This window comes from Equus przewalskii, chromosome 14 (assembly GCF_037783145.1).
Source record: "Equus przewalskii isolate Varuska chromosome 14, EquPr2, whole genome shotgun sequence".
Lineage (NCBI taxonomy): Eukaryota > Metazoa > Chordata > Mammalia > Perissodactyla > Equidae > Equus > Equus przewalskii.
This window is the reverse complement of record NC_091844.1, coordinates 22,839,472-22,861,553: the sequence shown is the minus strand read 5'-3', so window position 1 is coordinate 22,861,553 and position 22,082 is coordinate 22,839,472. Positions and strand designations below refer to the sequence as shown.

Below are 22,082 nucleotides of genomic sequence, written 5' to 3'. Positions count from 1 at the left end.
CCGAAGGAAGAAAGGGCACCGAAGAAGTGGGGTGCACTTAGTGGTTATATACCCCCAAACAGGGTGTTTCACACATGATTGAAATGTCCCTTTTACAATAGTCACAAGGTTGCTCTGTAAGCACAGCTCTCGATGGAAACGGCAGATAGGTCTGCTGTCTCAGTGAGCGCCGCAGGGTGGCAGGTGTGTTCCTCGGGCTGGGGGGTCACAGATGAGCGCTGCAATCGGTTCCCAGCCTAAAGAAAGATGCTTAATCTTTAAGGAGATGCCAATGTTGGGAGGGAGAGGGAAGTCACTTACAGGAGGTTACCAGAGAAGCACAATAAAATGCAGATTTAAGTCCTTGCCTTTGGTATTGATTAAGAGTTTTTAGAGAGAAGGTCATCTCCTTTCTTCTTCCTGGTACAGAGAGGGAGGCACCTATTACAGATAGAGATTTACCTTACAAATGTAAGTGTGTCTTAACAAAGGGCAAGTTCCATTCCTCAGAGCCTCCTTCCCTGTCCCAATTTATCAAAAGCAATCAGCCTCAAATAATCCTGATGCCAAAGACACATATCTTGGGGTGGCCAACCTCAGGTCCCCACAGCTCTTTTCTATCTGGTATGACAAGATATTTCAGGCTTATTTGTACATTTCTAGCTTCAGGGTACCTGGAATCAGCCATTTCTCCAAGAAGCCTTGGTTTGTTTTAGTGGAAAATTATATTTCAAGGTGTTCATGGCTACTGGCTGGCCACTGTTTTTATACCTTTTCATTGGACAGAACTGGAAAATTGTGTGTGTGTTTTTAATTGAAAATCTCAAGTGTTCTTATTGATATATCTTTTTTAGATCTAGGATTACAGAGCTTTTCCTTAACCTCTTCTACATTATATCTTCTTTCTTCCACAGCAACACATCTAGTTAACAAAAACACAGGAGATCAGAAATAAACTCTCGTAACTAATCATTTGCTTTATCTACCTTTGAACACAATAGTGTCAGAATAACAATATTCATACTACCACTATGATTAAAATTACATAAAACTCTTAAAATATTTTCATATATTCTGTTCCCTTTTTCTTCTCATTTTTACAATATTGTACTATGTCTTCATTGACAGAGCATACAACCATCTCATATACATTCTCCCATTTAACAGTCATATATTCTTAGTTCTATAAATAAATATATATCTAATGCTCACTGAAAGTTCTTATGTTAATGTTTTTCTAATTATTTTAGTTGTTAAAGCTCATTCTCTTACCGATTCCCCAAGAAAGGCTCATAGGAACAGTATTTTCTGAGTTCTTGCATATTGATCGAATTTCATCTGTGCCTTATGTCCTTGAAAGTGAGCTTTGCTGGTTATAAAATTCTTCGCTCACATCCCTTTTTCCTTGAGTATCTTAAACACAGCATTTCATTTTCTTCTGGCATAAAGATTTACTGTTGAGAAGTCCTACGATCATCTAATTCTTGTTCTTTTATAAGTCATGTGCTCTATTTACCTAAATCCACAAGGATCTTCCCACTTTTTTTCTTTAGAATCTAGTTATCTTGATTGATATTATGGGTGAGTCTTCTCAGGTACATGATATGTTTTTTCAGAATGTAGTTTATATATTTTATATGCATATATATTTAGAAAAGTTTTATGAGTTACAATTTTTAGTTTTCACTCTGTTTTCTTGCTTTCATTTTCTTCTTCAGGGACCTTTGGTAGCTATATGTTAATTTTCTTTGCCTATCTTCAATATTAGTCACGTTTTTGCAAATCTTTATCTTTTTAAAAAATTTCTTGGGCCTGCCCAGTGGCGCAGAGGTTAAGTGCACATGTTCCACTTCGGCTGCCTGGGGTTCGCTGGTTCGGATCCCAGGTGCAGACATGGCACCACTTGGCAAGCGATGCTGTGGTAGGCGTCCCACATATAAAGTAGAGGAAGATGGGCACGGATGTTAGTTAGCTCAGGGCCAGCCTTCCTCAGCAAAAAGAGGAGGATTGGCAGCAGTTAGCTCAGGGCTAATCTTCCTCAAAAACAAAAATAAATAAATAATAAATTTAAAATATTAATTAATTAAAAATTTCTTTTGGATTTAAAAAATATCTTCCTTTTCTCTTTTTATTTCTCTTAAGGCATTTGCTGCTGTGTTTATTCTTTCTTGTTTAGTCTTCTTTTTCAAATGATTTTTCTTTTGTTTATAATTCTTTCTTGAGTTTCATGACCTTGCTCTATAATCTTTTCTTTTTATAATTTATGTTGTTCTTTTGTATCTTGTATCATTTCCTTAGTGTGTTTTAATTTATTTGAAATAGTATGTTAAAGTTTTAATTTGTTGTACAGGCATATCTTTCTGGCATGCTTTCATTGTATATAGGGATAATATTATATTCTTTATTCTTACTTTTCTTATAATAACTTGAGATGAGTTTTGACCTTCATAATTTTAAGTTGCTCCTTTTTTTGTAAACTTAATCTTCCTGAAGGTTTAGAAAGAGATCTGATGCAGATAGCTCTTCTAGCTTTACAAAGCTCTTACTTCTGTTATTTTTGTGTGATGTTTAAAAATATGATGGCCTTATTGGTGAGATAGCCTGGCTTTGCTCATCTCCCCCACTTTATCTGGGCCTTTTCTTTCTTTTATCTCTGTTGTTCTCATCAAGTTCAATTTTTATTATACTCCCAGTAGTTTCTCCTTCATGTGGGGCTCAGTCCTGGAAGAGGGCCATGGCAGGTCAGTTTCAAGGGTTCATTGCACTGTCCCCTTCAGACTTTCTTACCATGGACTCTGCCACTTGCTACCTTATGATTGCACACAAGTTATTTAACTTTCTAAGTCCCATTTTCTTCATTTGAGAAACTGGCAAAAGATAGCCCTATCTTGTAGTGTTGTGGTGGGGATTAAATGATGTAATACGTAAAGATCTTGTTAAGTATCTGGCACATTTAATGTGCCTAGAATACATGAGCTCACTAATAACCAACATTATTCCTGGGCGGTAATTTAACACATGTTGTCAAATGAGTAACTAATTCATGTTAATTTTGCATAGACTTTATTATATTTTAAACAGTGAAATGTCAAACTCAATTCAAAGATAGATCAAACTAAGCTACAATTAAACGCATGCATACCTAATGGGAATTAGCACAAAAAGAAACTGAGATTTGTTCAAAGTTCCCTTTCTTCTGACCAATAATTAATGTGTATGTGCCACTCTATCAAAAGACTTGCCTGAATACTCCTGAATGGGTATATTTCTTTGAAAAACATACACATTGTTTACTATCTTATCATGTGTTTATTTGTATTTGGGGTGTTTCTTCCTGGTCTACATTCTCATAATTATGAAGAAAGCAGCCCTGAGGTGATTGTTCAGGAACAGTTTCATTTCATTTTCATCCAGCTGCTCTGCTTCCCATTTCAACAATGTGGGAATGAAGTGTAATTATGCATTGTTAGAAATTTGAGTCTGTTTATTCTTACCTTGAAGAATAATTGTAAATAATTCTTTCTGGAGCACAGCAACTATATCATCATAACACCTGGGCAGAAACATTTCTGAGATTGTTAGATGTTTCATGTGTCTACCTCCATCAAATACAAACCAGGATCTAGCAAAGCAGGAGACTACAAAGTGTTAAGGTTTTAGGGTGGCTTAAAGGCCCAATTCTTCTCTAAAGTTCTCCCCACCTGCTGGCTGATGTGTAGATTTCTCCTTTTTCTCAAGAGCCTGAGTACTTGGACTGAATACCAATTCAAAACCTGAAGGGAAACATTTAGGCCAATGAAGGAGGAGAGCAGACCTTTGATAGGAGGAGGGCCTATAATGTATGGAGCTACAGGCCGTATATGTAACTTTCAAGTTGACATATAATACAGTTAATTCAGAACCAGCCATCAGTCATCTCTCTGTGTTTTCCTTTGATATGATAAGCACTGGGGAAATTAAAATGGGAGCTGAAACATTATTTCCTTGAATAATGAGAGCTGGGCATAGTTTAGAAAAACTCTGTATTCCCAGGCAGTAATTTAATCCATATTGCCAAATGAGTAATAGACTCATAGAGAGAGAACTCTTCTATTCCTTAATTGTGTATGTTTTTGTTTTTGTTTTTGTTTTTACTGTAGCTTCGAAAAGCAGTGATGGATCACATATCTGATTCTTTCTTGGAAACCAACGTCCCTTTGCTAGTTCTCATTGAGGCTGCAAAGAGTGGGAATGAAAAGGAAGTAAAGGAATATGCCCAGGTTTTCCGTGAACACGCCAACAAGCTGGTGGAGGTAAGTGAGGAGAAGCCTGAAGGCTACAATTTATTGACAGGTTTAATCTCTGCATATGGCTTTTGAAATTTCAATAGCCACTCCTTCTATGGATTTCCTGGAGAAATAAAGTCCTAGAACCTTCCTTCTCTTTACCTTCTGATTACTCCATCCCTTGCAAAGGAAACAGATTATCATAATCTCTCCTCTCTCTATCCCACAACTCTAAACAAGCTCTGGAACATGCTAATTTTCATGAACAATGGGCAGAGGCTGAAACAGAAGTAGAAGGGATGATCCAAAGTGCTGAATACTAGCTTTGATTTGAGAGAGGAGAATTAAAAGTGCTAAATGGAGGTTTAAACACTGTTCTCTTTACTCCCTCCTTGTCGCCCTCTCCACTCCACCCACCTAAGCCTACATTAGTTGGCCACGTGATGAACTTGTGAAACAAACATCCCACTTCCCCCAAAGAGATGTTTGACTCCTGGTGAAGGATCCTGGGGCAGTATTAGGAATGTAAGTTCAAGATAATAAGTATATTCTGTGTCTTAGAGAAATCTGTGGGAGTTGCTTTGTAAATGCAAAATTGTGCTGTGTAATATTGCAAAAAATATTGTTCAAGGGAAACAAACTAAAAGTGAAATGATAACCAGGCTGCCTAAATCTAGGACTTGAAGTCCATCAGCCTGGCAAAGGTTGGGTTTAGTGATGTGGGGCTAAATAGAAAATAAAGATATTAAACAGGAAATGGATGTGCTAGAGAAAAAGAGTCCAGGAGGGGCAAGGATTCTGACACATTTAGGAAATGGTTATCAAGGCCAGGTTAAAACTTTTGCAGGCTCTGAGCACTTAACAACAGCAACAGCAAAACTCTGGTATACCCCCACTTTAATTCAAAATAAAATAAAATTGCTCAAAATGACGGACAACTTAAATGCAAACTAAAAGTAAAATGTTATTTTCTGGGTTTTTTCGAATGGCAAAATTAAATTCTGAATAAGTTCATCAAATGTGAAATCCTCTCCATTTTTCTTGGAGTGAGTGATAAGGCGGTACTCCAACTTCATTGTGCCCTAAGCACCTGCTTAGTCTGCTCTTTAGGTTACTCCAGCACTGCCTCTGGGTCTGAAGACACTCAGCCAGCAGGAAGTCCTGCATCAAGCCCAGAGGGAGCCCCCCATCCTCTAGGACACAGGCTGAGCCATCACCCACAACAGCAGTCAGCAAGTTGAGTGTGCACAAGCCTAGGCCGTAATAATGGAACCCCTGAACTTCCTACCATAACCCCAGTGTCTTGAGATGACACCAGCCTACAGCTAAAAATAGGGTCATACTTATAATATCAAGGCAGTCTTTCTGGCTCTGTCCCTACCTCTGGGCAAGCACTCCATCACCCCTTACATTCCACCCACAGGTCCCAAGAGTTCACTTGGTCATTGAAGAAACCGGAGCCTTTCCCAGGTTGCTCTTGGATGCCCTGGTCACTCCCGTGTCTTGAGAAAGTGAAGTGAAGAAGAAGCAGGGGTGGAGGGGGAAGGAGAGGAAGAAAAGGAGGAAAAAAAATGATGCTGAATGAACACTACAAAAGTTTTGAATATTCGTATGTAATAAAATAATAGTAGTAACATGCAGATATACCATCCCATTTATATAATTATGGCATTTATGAGAAACTTGCAGAATTTATAGAAAATGTTAGTTGATGGTGTCATAAGCGTTGTAGGCAAAGAAAGGGACATGAGTTTAAAGTTATATGATAAACATCTCCTACTTTCAATCCTGGCAGTGTCTTTCTGTAATTCTGTGTGTAGCTTCATTTGGAGATAATATTTGAAACTCAAACCTGATGCCCTGTATATATTTGAGGCCAGGGCCAAGTAGCCATCTTGTCTACTCATTCTCCCCTCTCCTGTAATAGACCCTGGACACATCTACCATTTCCCCTCATCCCATCTGTAGGTCTCACTGTAGGGGAATCCAACCACTGTGGGTGATCCTTGACCCTCAACTTGTGGGAGAAGCAGAAGGCTCAGCTCAGTCAGAACCCCAAGTTTGAGAAAATCGCTGCTTTACCTCCTTCGCTTACTATTTCCAAAAATTTGACTGGTGATTTTTTGGATTTTCTATGTACACAGTCATGTTGTCTGCAAATTATGACAGTTGTATTTCTTCTTTTCCAATCCTTGTATTTTGTTTTTTCCTTGCGTTATTGAACAAGACAAACTTTCAGTACAATATTGTGGTAATAGATATTTTTGTTACTTCTAGATCTCTGTAAGAAAATTTAAATATTTTACCATTAAATATGTTGTTTGTTCTAGATTGCTTGCAGATACTTCTGTTAGATTAATTTAATTCTCTTCTGTTACTGCTTTGCTAATAGTTTTTAAAAATCATGCATAAGTATAGTATTGTATCAAAGCAGTTTTCTGCGCCTTTTGTGACAATTATACGATTTTTGTTTCCTTATATTTTTATATTTTATTTGTCTCCGTCAGAGGTATTGGTATCAAAATTATGCTTTCCTTTAAAAATGGATAGGAAATTATTCCTTCTTTCCATTTTTTGGATGTGAATGAATGTGTAAGACTGCATTATTTATTCTTTAAATGTTTTGAGCAATACACTGATAGCAATCTGAGCCTGCATATTTATTTGAGGAAAGGTTTAAAAATTACAGATTAAATATTTTTTACCAAACTTACGTTTTACTAAACATAAGACTATTCAAATTTTCTATTTCTTTTTGGGTCAGCTTGTAGAAAGTATTCTAGCAATTTATTTTCATTTAATTTCCTAATTTTTCCTTATAAAATTGTCCATATCTTCTTATTGTTGTTTTTTTTTTAACGTGTAGGGATCAGAATTACATTTCTTTTTTATCATTATTATTCTATTGCTAATTGGTGTCTTCTCTCTTTTTTATTGATTAGTTTTGCAAAAGATGTATCACTTTGATAATCTTTTCTAAAACATAGCTTTCAGCTTTGTAGATTTTCTGTTTTCTGTTTTATTTATGCTCTTGTCTTTATATTTCTTTTTTCTGCTTTCTTCTGGTATAACTTACTATTATTTGGCTAACTTTTTGAAATGAATAATCACATCATTGATTTTTAGCCTTTCTTATTTTAGTAATATATGCATTTAAGACTGTAAATTACTCCCTAATCTTTGCTTATGTCTGGTTATTTTTCACCGACCTAATTTTTAGCTCACTCATCCTGTCTCCATCTGTGTCATATGCTTGAAGCTGATCTATTGAGTTTAATTATTTTTTAAGAATTTCTAGTTGATTCTTTTTAAAAGTAATATTGATTCTCATTCTCTAGTAAAATTAATTATCAGATTGTCTCCTTTAAAAAAATATATTACTCATAGTTATTTTTAAAATCCAAGTCAAAGAACTCCAATATTTGGGTTAATTTCATTTCTGTTTTGTGGTGGTCCCACAGAGGGCAACCCCCCCTCCAAAAAAAGATTGGCTTGGATTTTGAGACTGATGATGCAACAGCACCTGCCAAGAGGGCATAAATAGCTTTATTACTCACATAATGGAACTTTCTGGTGAGAGCAGAGCAGGCACCCAAGCTAGTCCACAGTGGCTTCAGCAAAAAGAACAAGAAGTGGTTTTGTTTATTTTTCATGTTAGAGACTGGGGCTGAGGTCAAGAATTCCATGTGAGGGGCTGGGATTCGAGTGGTTCAAGCTTCCCTACTAGCACCAAAAAAAGATGGGCTTTGTTATCAGCTTACCCAGTTGTGGAGCAAGGTGGAAAGGGGGAAAGGTGGGCTTAAAAGCTGTCAACAAACATTCAAAATGGAGTAGGACTCTTAAATACATTTCCCCTGGTGTTTGACTGGTGACTGGAATGTGCCATGTTTCATTTAATTGAATATGAACTTGTTTAAGTAAGCTATTATGGAGCCCCATGAGGCTTTCAAAAGTGAGACAGACTTTCTTTAGTATTTATTTTTATCTTGTTATTATTACTATTGTTTTTTGATATGCCAGGCAATTTTTAATCAAATGGCGAACATTTGAATGGAAAAATATAGAGGGTCTATGTCATAAGTCTAAGTCACCAGACCCAGCCTGGTGACTTAGAAACAACAGAAATTTATTTCTCACAGTTCTGGAGGCTTGGGAGTCAGAGATCAGGGCTCTAGAATGGGAGTGTTCTAGTGAAGGCTGTCTTCCTGGTTCGTAGCTGGCGCCTTCTTGTTGTAACCTCACATAGTGAAAGAGGTGAGGGATCTCTGGATTCCCTTTTACAAGAACATTAATCCCATTCATAAGGGTTCTACTTTCATGACCTAAGAATATCCCAAGGCCTTCAGATTGGGCATTAGGATTTCAACATATGAATTTGGATGGGACACAAACATTCAGGCCATAGCAGTCTGGGTAATGTTTTCTCTCCCTCTAGAGAGAATTCACCCTGTGCTCTGAAGAGCAGCAGAGAGGCAGACCCTCTCAATCCAATTAAAGACTGAAGTGACTTGAGGCTGATTTGTAGTCTTTCTAAGGTATAGTCTACCTTTCTTATACCCTAGTCCTATGTAATAATCTTCCAGGGGTGCCGAGAGAAGATCAGATGTGTTATTTAGTATCCTACCTCATCTATAAAGCATTTACTCCAGTTTTTGTTTTCCTAACATCGTGAAGTAGCTGTATACTTTGCTTTGCATTTTTTTGCGCTTCCCATTTGCTTCTTGCCTATTGCTGTTTGTAATTTAATAGACAAAGACCTTGGGAGAGAACTTGGGATGAAGTACCAGTCTTTGTATCTCCCTTCTCTATGGGACCTTAGGTCTAAGTCTTTGCTTCCTTGGTGGCCCTGGTCTCCAGTTTGTCCCCCCAGCCCAATGAAATTGCTGAAAACTGAAGAATTATCTTCCTCTCAGCAGCTACCTTCTATCTGGCATCTCAGTTTCTCTTTCAACACTAAGAATTTGCAAATCCCTGGGAGGAAAAGTAAAATACAGAATTTTTGGTTTAGTCTTAAGTTTGACTTCTTTGACCACTGTCCCATGCTTTCAAGCAAATTATTTTTATACCGCATTTCTAGTTATTCTCAACAGAGGAGTGGATCTCTTATTGGCTACTCCTTCATGGCGGGAAGTGGACAGCTCTCTGACAGAGCTGGTTTAGCTAAGTTTGTGGGGTGTTTTTGGTTGTTAATATTTTTAGTCAGAGAGCTCTATTCAATGGAAATATTGATCCTCCATACCTCAAATAAATACATCAATCAATAAACATAGTTTTGGCTGAGTTGAAATAATGATCTCGTTGCCCTGTCCACTTCCTGCAAGTTCTTCACTTAGAGCCTCCACCTCCCAAACAACCTCACGATCCTCCTAGAGCACGTCCGATTCCTGTTTGAGAACCTCTGATGAACCTCTAAGTTGTTATTGATGTAAATCCTATAAGAATTGTATGCCAGATAATTTTGAATGAAGAATGCATGAACACATGAAATTATCAGTCTGTAAATCAATGAAATAGTTTTAGTCCTTCAACATTTCTTGATTATTGAGTTTCATTATAGTATATTCCATTTTCCATCTATTTTTATGTTTTTCTTATATTTGTGTGCCATTTTCTCAGAGTTTGGATTGTGCTGTTCCCAGGGATTGATGTGAAGAAGTAACTGGAGGATGTCACAACCTATTACACAATGTTAGGGTCCTTAGAAAATCCTCAAAAAGGATAGTTTTAGTGTGAATACAATATTAGCAAAATATAAATAGGGAAAAATAATTTGGATTTTCATAATTGCCTTAACAAGCAAAACTTTGAGGTTTTCTTTCCCTACAGTGTTTGTAACGTTTCATAAAGGCTGGGTGAACTTGCACCAGGGTTGGTTGATTAAGAGAATTTAGTAGGTCAACTATGATGCTTTGTGATCTATAATATCAGCCTCTATAGAAAGTATCACCAGCAGAACTGAATTTTTAAAAAATTTAGTGATTTTTCCTCATTTCCAGAATCTGGCTAATTCATCCCCTCTGAGGGTTAGCCAAGGGCGTCAGGGCGGGGCTCCCTCTGAGGGTGTGCTAAGCTGATCAGGGGATACCTGTTGTACCTCATTTCTAAGCCTTTTGGGGAAATGGCATACAAATTATGGCAATGCTACTGGCACAGTGGGTCCTTGTTGTCCCCAGGATAGAAATCAAGAGAGACAATAAGCAAGAGTGAAATGATAGAAAATTTATTAGCTTGTGCACAAGGGAGCCAACTGCAGAAAGGGAAGAGAGAGAAAGTGAGAGGCAAGTGGCTCCCTGAATAGCCACACTGCAGAGTTTTTATCAGGCTGGGCCAGGGGATGTGTCATCCATCATGGCACGTAGAGGTGAGGTTGTGCTTGCGCCTGTGCTGTCGTGTAGCATGCTGCAATGCACGTAGCGTTAGCCTGCTAGCTCTCTACCCCTGGGTGTGATTTTTACTATGCTAATGGGGCTAGGGTCACCTTCAGTGGACTCCTGGGTGCCAGGACGCATGCATAAGCCCAGGAAAGTCCAGAGGCTGTGGAATGTGGATCTCGGTGGCCTCTGTCTGATTCTCCCAGGTTGCTGATTGGTTAGGGGCCTTGCAGATAGTCCTGTCTTGTTAGGCTGGTTCCTGTCTCAGCAACTTAGTACCAAAGTAATGTGGTCTGGATGGGAGTGGAGTGGATGTAAATTGGGGGCAAAATATGCATTGCAGCAAAGAAAATAAAAGCTAATCTGGAAAATGAGATGCAAAATCAATATAACTGTTTTCAGAGCCTCCGAACTTGTTTTATTCCTTCCATTTTGCTGCTCTAGTCAGTCTGCCTGCTCTTCTTTCTTCTCTCCCATCTCCTCCAGAAATGCCTTCATCCAAGTTAGAAACTTTGTTGTCTGGGGAACTACAGTGTCCTTCCAACAGGCCTCTCTCATCTGCCTGTTCCTCCTTCACTGCCTTCTGTACACAGCAGCCAGAGTGAACTTCTAGAAATGCAAATCAGATCATGCAATTTCTCTGCCTGAGACTATTCAGAGACTTCCTGTTGTTCTTAGGTTAAAGATCAACGTTTTAAAGAAGGCTGCAAGGCTTGCATGTCTGGCCCTTCCTCAGTCTCCAGGCTTGCCTTCCTGTCCTCTCCCACTTGGTATAAGGCATCAGCCACACAGGCCATCTTTCATTCGTTGAATGTGCTATGCTCCCTCCACCCTAGGCCAATGCTTTTTTTTTTTTTTTTTAAAGATTTTATTTTTTTCCTTTTTCTCCCCAAAGCCCCTCAGTACATAGTTGTATATTCTTCATTGTGGGTCCTTCTAGTTGTGGCATGTGGGACACTGCCTCAGCGTGGTTTGATGAGCAGTGCCATGTCCGCGCCCAGGATTTGAACCAACGAAACACTGGGCCGCCTGCAGCGGAGTCCGCCAACTTAACCACTCGGCCACGGGGCCAGCCCCTAGGCCAATGCTTTTGTTTGCCCTTTCCTGATAGACTCCCTACTCTACTCCTTCCTCTCATTTCTAGTCATTGTTCAGCTTTCAGCTCAAACATCACATCTCCAAGTGGGATCAGTTCCCTGTATTTTTCACTCTCGTGGTACCCTATTTACTTTCAATTTGCACACATCTGGCTCTCCACCTATATACTATTTCTCCTGCTTAGATTAGCAATTCCTTTAGGAAAAGGATCATGGTTAGCTGATTCCTATCTACACCCCAGCACACAGCCAAGTGTCTAACATATAGCAGGTATTCAGTCAACAGATGTGGCCTAAAGAATGAATCAAATAATAAATTCAGCCAGGGATATTGCCAACTTTTTGGCTCCTGAGGTAATATGTTTTAATAGCACAGTTTGAGGACCCTAAACAGGTTCAGTAAAGAGGCATTGTGCTTGTTTAATTCCCTAATTTACTACAAGGAGGAATTTCAAATTTGAGAGGAATTAATGTGGAGGACTCCCATTTCCACTGAGTAGAAAGACCTTGCTGTTTGGAGACTCCTCAGAAGTTGAGCTAACTCTGACAGGCTGCTCCTGAGGTAATGCCCCTAATTCTGCTGTTGTTTCTCCCCTCGCTCTGCCTCACAGGCATGCAGTTGTCCTTATCCTTGGTTACAGAGGATGTGAGAGAGGAAGCTGGTTCTGTCTGACAAAGTAAAGCACATAATTGATGCCATAACAGTGATGAGTTAGACAAAGGAATCTGGATTCTCTGCTTCATCTTCTTGACTTAGTTTCTCCTGATAACAGCTCCCCATGCAGGTTAAGAAGCTGTGCCTGTTAGAAAATAAAAGAATTGAAAGTAAGGGACAAACCCTAATATTCTAACTCACTAATGTGATCATCAGTAAAGCACATACAGCCTTAGTTTCAGCCTTGAGCAAATTGCTTTTCTCCATTAATTTCTCCACTTGCACAGAAGATTCATTCAGCAACAAGTGTTTACTGAGTGGCTACCATGCGGTGACAGTTGCTGGCAATATAACCATGAGCAAAGCAGATAAACTTCCTGCCCTCATGGGGCATACATTCTGTTGGGGAAAATAGAGAAAGAGTGAGATAAATGCATAATACGTCAGGTGGAACTATGTGGGTAGAGTAAAATAAAGCAGAGTAGGAGGATAGAGATGAAGGAAGGTAGAGTAAAATAAAGCAGAGTAGGAGGATAGAGAGGAAGGAAGGCAGGATGTTGTCAGAAAGGGCTTGTCTTCTAACATGAGTATTAATCAGATCTGAAGGAAGTGGAAGAACATTCCAGATTGTGGGAACAGACAGGGCAAAGAGCCCCAAGGCAACAGTGTGCTTGGCATGTTTGATAATGAACAAAGAGACCCATGTGACTGCAGCTGAGAGTGTGAGGAAAAATTTCAGAGATGAGATTGAGGGCTAGGTGTAAAGATTTTATATTTTACTCAGATATTTGATCCACTGGAAGGCTTTCAACAAAGGCATGGCATGATCTGACTTCCATTTTGAAAGAGTCATTCTGCTGCTCTATGGAAAATATACAGCAGAGTAACAAAAGTGGAAGGGCGAATAGATAAAGGATGTCCAATAGGCCAGCATGGGATCAGTACTACGACTAGCATAGAGGCAGTGGACGTGGGAAGAAGTGGTAGGATTTTGGTTATATTTCCAAGGTTGAGCCCATGTATTGGATGTTAGGATATGAGACAGAGAGGAGTTGGGGATGATTCCAAGTTTGACATGTTGCAGAAGTGAAATCACTCAGAACTCTTCAAAAACGTAGACTGTATTCTCAGACTGTTTCTTGATTGGCCCTGACTGCAGCTATTTGATGAGCGTGATCCTGAAAACTCTGCACAAATGTTCTGGGTTTGAATAAACATAATAAAGCTTTGTAAGTTCCAAGGTCTTGATTCAAACCATGAACCAAAAAGAAAATCAAAGAAAAGCTTCATCAGAAGCTACACTGAAGGGGGCCAGTCCTGTGGCCAAGTGGTTAAGGTCACACACTCTGCTTTGGCGGCCCAGGGTTTTATCGGTTCAGATCCTGGGCGCGGACCTAGCACTGCTCATCAGGCCATGCTGAGACCGTGTCCCACATAGCACAACCAAAAGGACATACACCTGGAATATGCAACTATGTACTGGGGGGCTTTGAGAAGAAGAAGAAGAAGAAGAAGAAGAAGAAGAAGAAGAAAACTACATTGATGGAACTGGACCTCTATGCCTTTTTTAAAAGTACAAACGGAACATTCTTACTTTTTCTCAATGCTGCCCTCCCCAATCTAGTTAATATATTCAAACTAGAACTGAATTATTGGAATTTCTCAAATAATTGAGTCCTCACAAATCTGTAAATCATAATATTTTAAGAAGAGCTATTTTGTTCAGCTCAAGCACGTTAACCTTACAGTAAATACTTTTCTGTCCTTTAAGAAGTGTATATTCCAACACCACTTCCACTGAAAATGCCCGAATTCCTGAACTCTACCATATTTTATAATTTTTCCTATCACATGCAATAAATCATTGCAAAAAAGTCCAAGGGTTCACCTTAGCTCTTAATAATCATTTAAATATAGGGCCAGGGTTGTTTATAAGCTCTTTATTACCTTATTTAATGCTTTTGACAACCTAATAAAGTGGCCACTATATTTTACTCTATTTTACAGATGAGAAAACTGAGGTTTCAAGAAGTTTAATAACTTGTACAATGTCACACAGATACAAAGAGGCACACTTCACTCATGAGCCCAAGTATCCCAGACTCCAGAGATCATGCTGCTAACCACTGTGCCACACTGTCCCCAGTCTCTTGTCCAAGGTACATATTCATATAGACTAGCATCCAACCCTTCATGTTAGTGTCTAGTACAGTGCCTGGTCCCAAAGTAATTGCTCAGAAGTGATAGCTGCTTCTGTTGCTGCAATTGTACAGGTGTTAAGGTCCATATCTCTCACATAACATTTCAGAGAAGATCTGTACTTTACTGAGTACATCCCTGGAGTGACACGTGTTACTGCAAAGGAATTCCTGTACACCCTAGTGGAGTAGATCATCCAAGCTGCTTTTTGGTGCTGGAATTGGGCATAAGCTAAGCTCACTTACCAGTTTCGTGAATCTTCATCTCTGCAGCCTACAGGGTTCCTATCTGTTCAGATTACTAAAGGCCATGGACTTTCAAGGTTGCTTGCAAATAGTGGGTTCTAAGCTAATTAAATATTTCATGTCAGAGGTTACTGCACTGCTTGAGTTAACTATGCACATAATGTAAACATTTCCAGGTTACATTTCAATCTTTACAACATAGTCAAAATGCAAAGTGCAGGGGCATATTATGAAGTCAATTTTTTCTAGATATAAGGAGGCCTAACTATTAATTTCCATGAAAATTTGGTTTGTTGGCATCTGGGTAAAAACTTAATGCACCTTGACCTACCCCCTAAAATTCACTCAATTGATGAATTAAGGACCCTTGTGAAGAAACACCCAGAATAGAGAGGGCAATCAACTGTGTTGCCCATACCAAAGGAGAAGAGGAAAGATAATCAACATTTAGCTTGTTCTCTATGGAAGATATTATAGTAATTTACACGTATTATATCTTTTAATCTTTTTAACAAGTAAGTTCCTTAATCATCAATATGATAGTTTTACGGATTAGGAAACTGAGGTCCAAGGAAGCTAGAAGTAGCTTGACTAAAGTCACCAGCTGATGGGTAAGTGACAGCTGGAATTCGGATGACTCAGGGTCCATGTTCTTTCTGCATATATGCTCCCTTTCTCCCTCCTGCTCCCCACCTCTGTTTCTGTATATATAAATATTTATAGTTATAGTTATAGTTATTATCCTTACACATTTCTTACCAGTTTATTCTTACCACAGTAAAATCATAAGCCAGCACTATGTTAATATTCTTTTAGTCTACTCTCCGAAGTTGAGAAAGAGTAGTGTTATATATTAGAAAGATCCTGAGGAACCAGGGATCTGGGCTGTAATTGTGGTGCTGCCAGATCTGACTTTTGAGGGTTATATTCAGTGTTGCTGTTGCAGACAGGTAGGAAATACGTGGTCTTTTTTTTGTACTGAATAATTAGTTTTACTGTTTCATCATCTATGTAAGGGAGTGACTGCTCTCTCTCTAGATATATACATATATATGCGTGTTTTCTCCTTAGTCTGTGTTTTCTGCAACTGTTAAAGGTGTGTATGCTTTAGTCCAGCTAACACAGAAACTTTGCTGTGTAGTATAACCTTACGTTATTAGGGTCAGACTCCTTCGATGCAAAAATGAAAAATCGAACCCCATTAAAAATGATGTAGTTTGTTTAATAGCAAGAAGTTTTTAATTGCCTGGGAAAAAACTCTTCAGAGTGTTCAATCTTTGTTAGCTGTAAGGGTTTTTAATATCACAAAGCCCCCTAGCCAGCCTGAAGCCATAGTTTGAGAGGGATGGTGTGTTGAGACACTGCTCTTTTGAATGAAAAACGAGTTTTCAGATTACCTTGACTCTATTAGCTTCAGAAGCAGGTGGAGTTCAGCTTCATAGAGCCCTGTGGCCAGCCTGAGGCTCAGTGTATATGTACTTTCAACTCTTACCTTAAAAAACAACCCTGGGTCCTTTGGACCCGATGACTGGGATTTCTTTGACAGTGTAATGATCTACCCCCACGGCTGTGAGAATGAACAAGTCACTTTAATCCTCTGACCCTCAGACTTTCCATCTGACACATCATCATTTAGATCCTGTCCATCTCTGACATTCTGTATTCTAAACACCTTTCTGACTTAAGGTTCTAGGAGAAAGGAAGACCCAAATAATTGTCTCCTTCTAGTATGCATTTGTGATTGAAATTGGAATTTGGAGGCTACAAAAAGAACACATCAGTGCAACAATTTCCCAGTGCCCTCGTGCCTCAAGTGAACATGGAACTGATGCTTGGGGTATAGTTGGTGGCTAAGCTATTCCAGGCCATAAAGTATGGATTCCATTACTTCTTATCATACTCCTGTGGCTTTTGCCTGTGTGTGACCCAGTGCCTGAAATGGCATTTAATGGTTTGAATGGCTCTTAATCACCTTGGCAATTACATATGTTGGAGCCAAAGAGAGAATAGAGGTCAATGCCTGCCACAGAGAAAACTCTACATATTACCTAAATTATTAATGAGATCATTTGTCTATAAGAATTAAGACCTTCCATTTTTTTTCTTTTTCTCCAGGCTTGTATGCCTGCTGGTAAAAGCCAATACTTGTGAATGGCCTCAGTGCCAAGGAGTGGCAAGTGGTAAGGCATTCTTTAATGCACCCCACTCCAATCTCCAAAAAGCATTCTTTGCCCCTCAAAGCTGTTATATATGAATGTGTGAGTATGTATATTGGATGTATACATACATTCTTTGATCTAAGGAACAAATATTTTCTCATTCACGTGTAAAATACAATATGAGCATCTTTAGAAAAAAACTGATGTTTTAATTGACCTTTAATATAAAATCTAAGTAAAAACTATTTGTAGTACAAATGCACCTTCCAGAAATTTCCCCACTACCACTTCCAACCAGATTGCGGCCCTTAGCTGCTCCTATTTAGACATTCTGGAGCTGCCACAGAGTGTGAATTTCACACATCCAAGGTGCCTGAGAATTGAGTCAATATTTTCACATGATGCCAGTTGCCACCAAATAGTTACTTACTTATACTGACAAGTTATTTTTCATGCTAAAAACAATAGGAGCCCATGATTTATCTTTCCTAAATGTTTTCTTAGAAGACTGAAAACAGAAACATATTTTTCCAAATCTCTAAAATTTCCTGAGTGAATGATTCCCTTACCAAGTTTATGTGGAAGGATCCAAGATGTCAGACCCACCAACTTCCCTCACCCAGATAGGTTTTCTTCTTCTTATTTCTTAATGATTTTAAATTTTCCAGAGGTTGGTTTGTAAGTTAATTTCAAAACACAAGATGATTTGATGGTGAAGGCTGTACTATATGGGAAGAGATGCATTTCAGACTGCCTCTGTGAGGAATGGTGCCACAGATTTCTGTAAAATGCCATGAAGGGTCTACCCAGAGACTGAAATCTTGGAGGTTGTTGATGCAAGTGGGCCAACGGAGTTTCCTATGGATCAGTAGTTTTGCAAACTAAAAATAGGCAATGATTTGACCTATCTCAACACAACACTCAGCTAAAGAGGCTGTTTTGATCCCCATAATCAAGTATCTCAAAAAGTCAAGTCTTTTCAAGTAGGTGCCTTCAAGTATCTCTGTTACATAGAGTTTAAAAAAACCTCAAACTTGCAATTTACATTTAAATTGGTATACTTTTCATGTGCCCATTCTATAAACATGACAGCAGGCAGGTGTTTGCCTCCATCAGAGGACCTCTAACATCTTAGCCTCACACCCATCTGGGGAAGAGGCTTGGGGGATCCCCCACTGCCCACTGTGGAGGTTGAGTCATCCCCATACAGGTAAAGTCCAGAGCTGAGAAAGCCACAGCCAAACTCCTTTAATAAGGCAGTCAGGAATTAAGGACAGGTCACATTCCTGCCAAGGAAATTGGAAATACAGTCGGCAACAGTGTAGAAGGTATGATTCAAGCTGCCATAGCAAGGTTAGAAGCTCAGGGAAGCAGGAGAAGGAAGACTGGAGAGTTCCCAGTGGAGGAAAGTGGGATGAGGAAGGTCTAACAGGCGGGGAAGTCAGGGAATCCAGTCGCCTCTGCTAACAGCTCTACCTGATGCGGCCCTAACTCATAAGTTGAAGTCTTGCTGTTTCTCTGCCCTTGAATTTTGCCTTGAGGACCATTTTCCCCTCTCATTGACTTCATAGACTCTGTCTGACCTCTGTTATTTCTCCCCAAGGTCCTCCTATCACCAGAAACCTTTCAAATGGTTATTCAATATATTTGTATGTTTCACTGCCTTGTATTTCTACAAATAATGGCTATATTATTGCCCATTGTTTCCCCTGATTGCTTTTTTGGGGAAAAAAAATCTAATATACAATGAATTCTCTTTGTTTGATTTCTTGCCTGGAATTTTGAGTGTAAGAGCTGCTTTTCTCAAAATGAAAACAATTTGACCTTTGTCCTAGTTGTTTAACTAGCGTTTTGCAGGAGGAACTTTTGCTCAAATACCATCAGTAAATGGCTGCCTCAGAATTCTGAATAGTTTCTCATGGTCAAAAAGTACTAATGCCATTTGTACAAGTGATTGTCCTGTCCTGAAGAGTCCAAGTATGAATCCACAAGGAGAGTATTGAAGCTAATATTTCTTCAGCCAGTCTTGGAGAACTTCAGTGTGAAATTACTATTTCCATGATAAGTTTTCCTAGAAGGAGGAAGGAAGTGAGGTTTTCATTTCCACAGTTGCTTGTTATTTCCTGCCCACAAAACTCAAGTTATTAAGACACGAAAAACTTATCTTCCACAATAGCTTTCAAAAGAGTCAACACTTTGTTTTATTCAAAGAAATTTACCGTTTTGCAGAAACTTAATGCGCTAACAGCTGTTATGCTTGTGTACTTTAAGTTGTACTGTGATTGCTTATCATTCTGGAACAACATGGTGGATGATCATGATTTCAAAGGAACTGATCTCTTCTACTTTACATGAAATTTTGTACATGGGTAGAGATTATGAAGACCAAAGTATTTAATGAGGAACACATGATTACTTTATAAGAGGGTTTCTTAATCTCCTCATTATTAATATTTTAGGCTCTTAATTCTTTGTTGTGGGGGACTATCCTGTTCATTGTAGGATGTTTAGCTGCATTACCGGACTCTACCCACCAGATGCCATTAGTACCCTCCCCTCCGCCCTGCCCCAGTGTGACAAGCAACAGTGGAACAGAAATTGCCAAAGATTCCCTGGGGGACAAAATTGTCCTTAGTTGATACAACGTCTCTACAATCTTAAATAAAATAAATATGCGTATCATAAAATGCATGAACCCTCAGTGCCCCAAACCTACATTGGTTAATTTGTAACACACATTGTTTAGTCTGAATAAAGTGACCATATAACAGAAGAAAGGTCTATTTCTTAATTGAAATTATCTCTGAAATTGCTGTAACTTAAAACCTTCATCAGTTTCTCTTCCCATGAGTAATTTGAGAACCCCTTGTTCTCAAATGATTTCCCTATGATGTTTAATGTTGCCTGAATTCTCACTATTTAAAGAATGTCTTAGTATTCCGAAACTACTTCTGAGAGGGGACACTTAACTGTCGTTCCGATAGTAATACCTAGTTAGGGTTCTTTCATTGATTTTATTTTTTTTTAACTAAGGCAGCTGGCTGAAACTAATGAAAGAGGGTAGAAACAGGTATTAGAGGAGAGGGTGGATAGATAAAATGCTGGAGAAGCTGTGCACAAGAAGAGAATGAAGGATAATGAAGTCCGCCCTCATTCACATCATCAATAAGGCTCAGGAGCAGTTATTAAATGAGACCACAGGACAGACATAACACATACTGAATAAATACTTATCAGTTAAGAGTTAAATTTGGGTTAGAATTCCCTGGATTGGCCTGGTCTCAGTCTCCCTTTGTAGTCTGACTTTCTATTAATTTCTTTCTTTTTCTTTTTGGTGAGGAAGATTTGCCCTGAGCTAACATCTCTTCCAATCCTCCTCTATTTTGTATGTGCAATGCCTCCACAGCATGGCTGATGGGTGGAGTATGTCCACTCCCAGGATCCGAACCTGTGAACCTGGGCCGCGAAAGCAGAACACATGGAACTTTAACCACTTGGCCATGGGGCTGGCCCCCACTATTAATTTCTTAGAAAGGAAAAAAAAACCCCAAATTTTCATGCAATTAACAGCTTTGTTTAGTGCCCTGACATATCTCGAACTTGCCACCTCTGAGCCTTAACTCCTACCATTTGTTCAGCTAGGAATTTCTTTCCTGTTTTTCTGTCTGGTGATCTCTTGCTTTATTTTTTATTGAAAAGATACGAGGAATGCAGGATAGTTTTCAAGCAGTTCGGGGGAAATATGTACCCTGGATCTTATATATAAGCCATGTCTGAGGTGAGGATAGTACACAAAAGCAAGAAGAACTTTGTCATCCCTGGGTCATGGTCAGTGGCCTTGGACAGACACTACTCCCCAGGGCATGTAGATACTAATTACAGAAAGCACAAGGCCTTGCTGCTCAAGTGTGGCCCCTGGACCAGCAAGATTGACCTTACCTGGGAGCTTCTTGGAAATGCAGAGTCTCAGCCCCACCCCTGACCTCAGTTTGTATTTTAACAATAGTCCCAAGTGAGTCCTATGACCTTCAAATTTGTGCAGCACTGGCATAAGAGACATCATTTTCCACTGTGTATCTCTATAAGATGCTCTAGGGGAAAAAATAGGATTATAAGGTCAAATGTATATGTGGGAATCTCCTCATACTACAGCCACTTTTTAGAGATCCACAGTCCTTATGGACCCTGGGAAAGACACTTTGGAAAATCCCAAATTATAACATCAGGCCTTGGGGGTTGGGGGGAGGCTTAAATCACAGACATAATAAAGATTTGGTAGTAGAAAACCACCGAAGGGGCTGACATGATGAAAGTAATGTTTTGGGCGATTACTTTGAATCAACTTTATTATTTTTTAATGCTAAAATAGGGATGAATTTTCAAATGTCATGGCAGTCAGCTTGCTAAATGTCATTAGCCTCCAAATTACCTTGTCAAAGGCAGTCCAGAAATGCATAATTAGTATTAAGTCAATGCTTATTTGTCAAGTCGAATTATCTATTTAGTTGGCAATTATTATTTTTTTTCTGACATTTCTTCCAAATCTATTTGATAAAATGTGGAAGGTTCTAAGGTATAGATACTGTATTCATTTGCTAGGGCTGCCATAACAAAATACCACTGATTGGGTGACTTAAACAACAGAAATTTACTTTCTCACAGTTAGGGAGGCTAGAAGTCTAAGATCAAGGTGCCAGCAGGTTTGGTTTCTCCTGAGGCCTCTCTGTTTGGCTTGCATATGACTGCCTTCTCACTGTGTCTTCACGTGGTCTTTCCTCTCTGTGTGCACACCCCTGATGCTTCCCTGTGTATCCAAATTTCCTCTTCTTAGAAGGACATCAATCAGAGTAGATGAGGGCCCACCCCACCAGTCTCATTTTAACTTAGTCATCTCTTTGAAGGCCCTATCTCTAAATATAGTCACACTCTGAGTTACTGGGTGTTTAGGGCTTCAACCCATATGAATTTTGGGAGGACACAATTCAGTCCATAAAAGTAACCAATTGGCTTTCTTCATGAGAGAAAGAAGGCAGAAATATTTACTTTCATGTGTCTATTTTGAAGAGTTCACGTTTTAATTTTCACCCATTCTTTAAACCAAAGATTGCATAC

At 39.0% G+C, this 22,082-nt stretch overlaps 1 protein-coding gene across 10 annotated transcripts in view; it reads left to right on the top strand.

The window, feature by feature from the left end:
• The window catches only part of CTNNA2 (catenin alpha 2), a 1,089,251-nt gene that overhangs the window by 866,749 nt on the left and 200,420 nt on the right, over positions 1 to 22,082 (top strand). For all 10 annotated transcript variants that reach the window (XM_070573725.1, XM_070573723.1, XM_070573722.1 and 7 more), the window contains one exon: positions 4,119 to 4,271. In XM_070573725.1, coding sequence (XP_070429826.1) covers positions 4,119 to 4,271 — 153 coding nt within the window. The remainder of the gene's footprint in view (positions 1 to 4,118; positions 4,272 to 22,082) is intronic.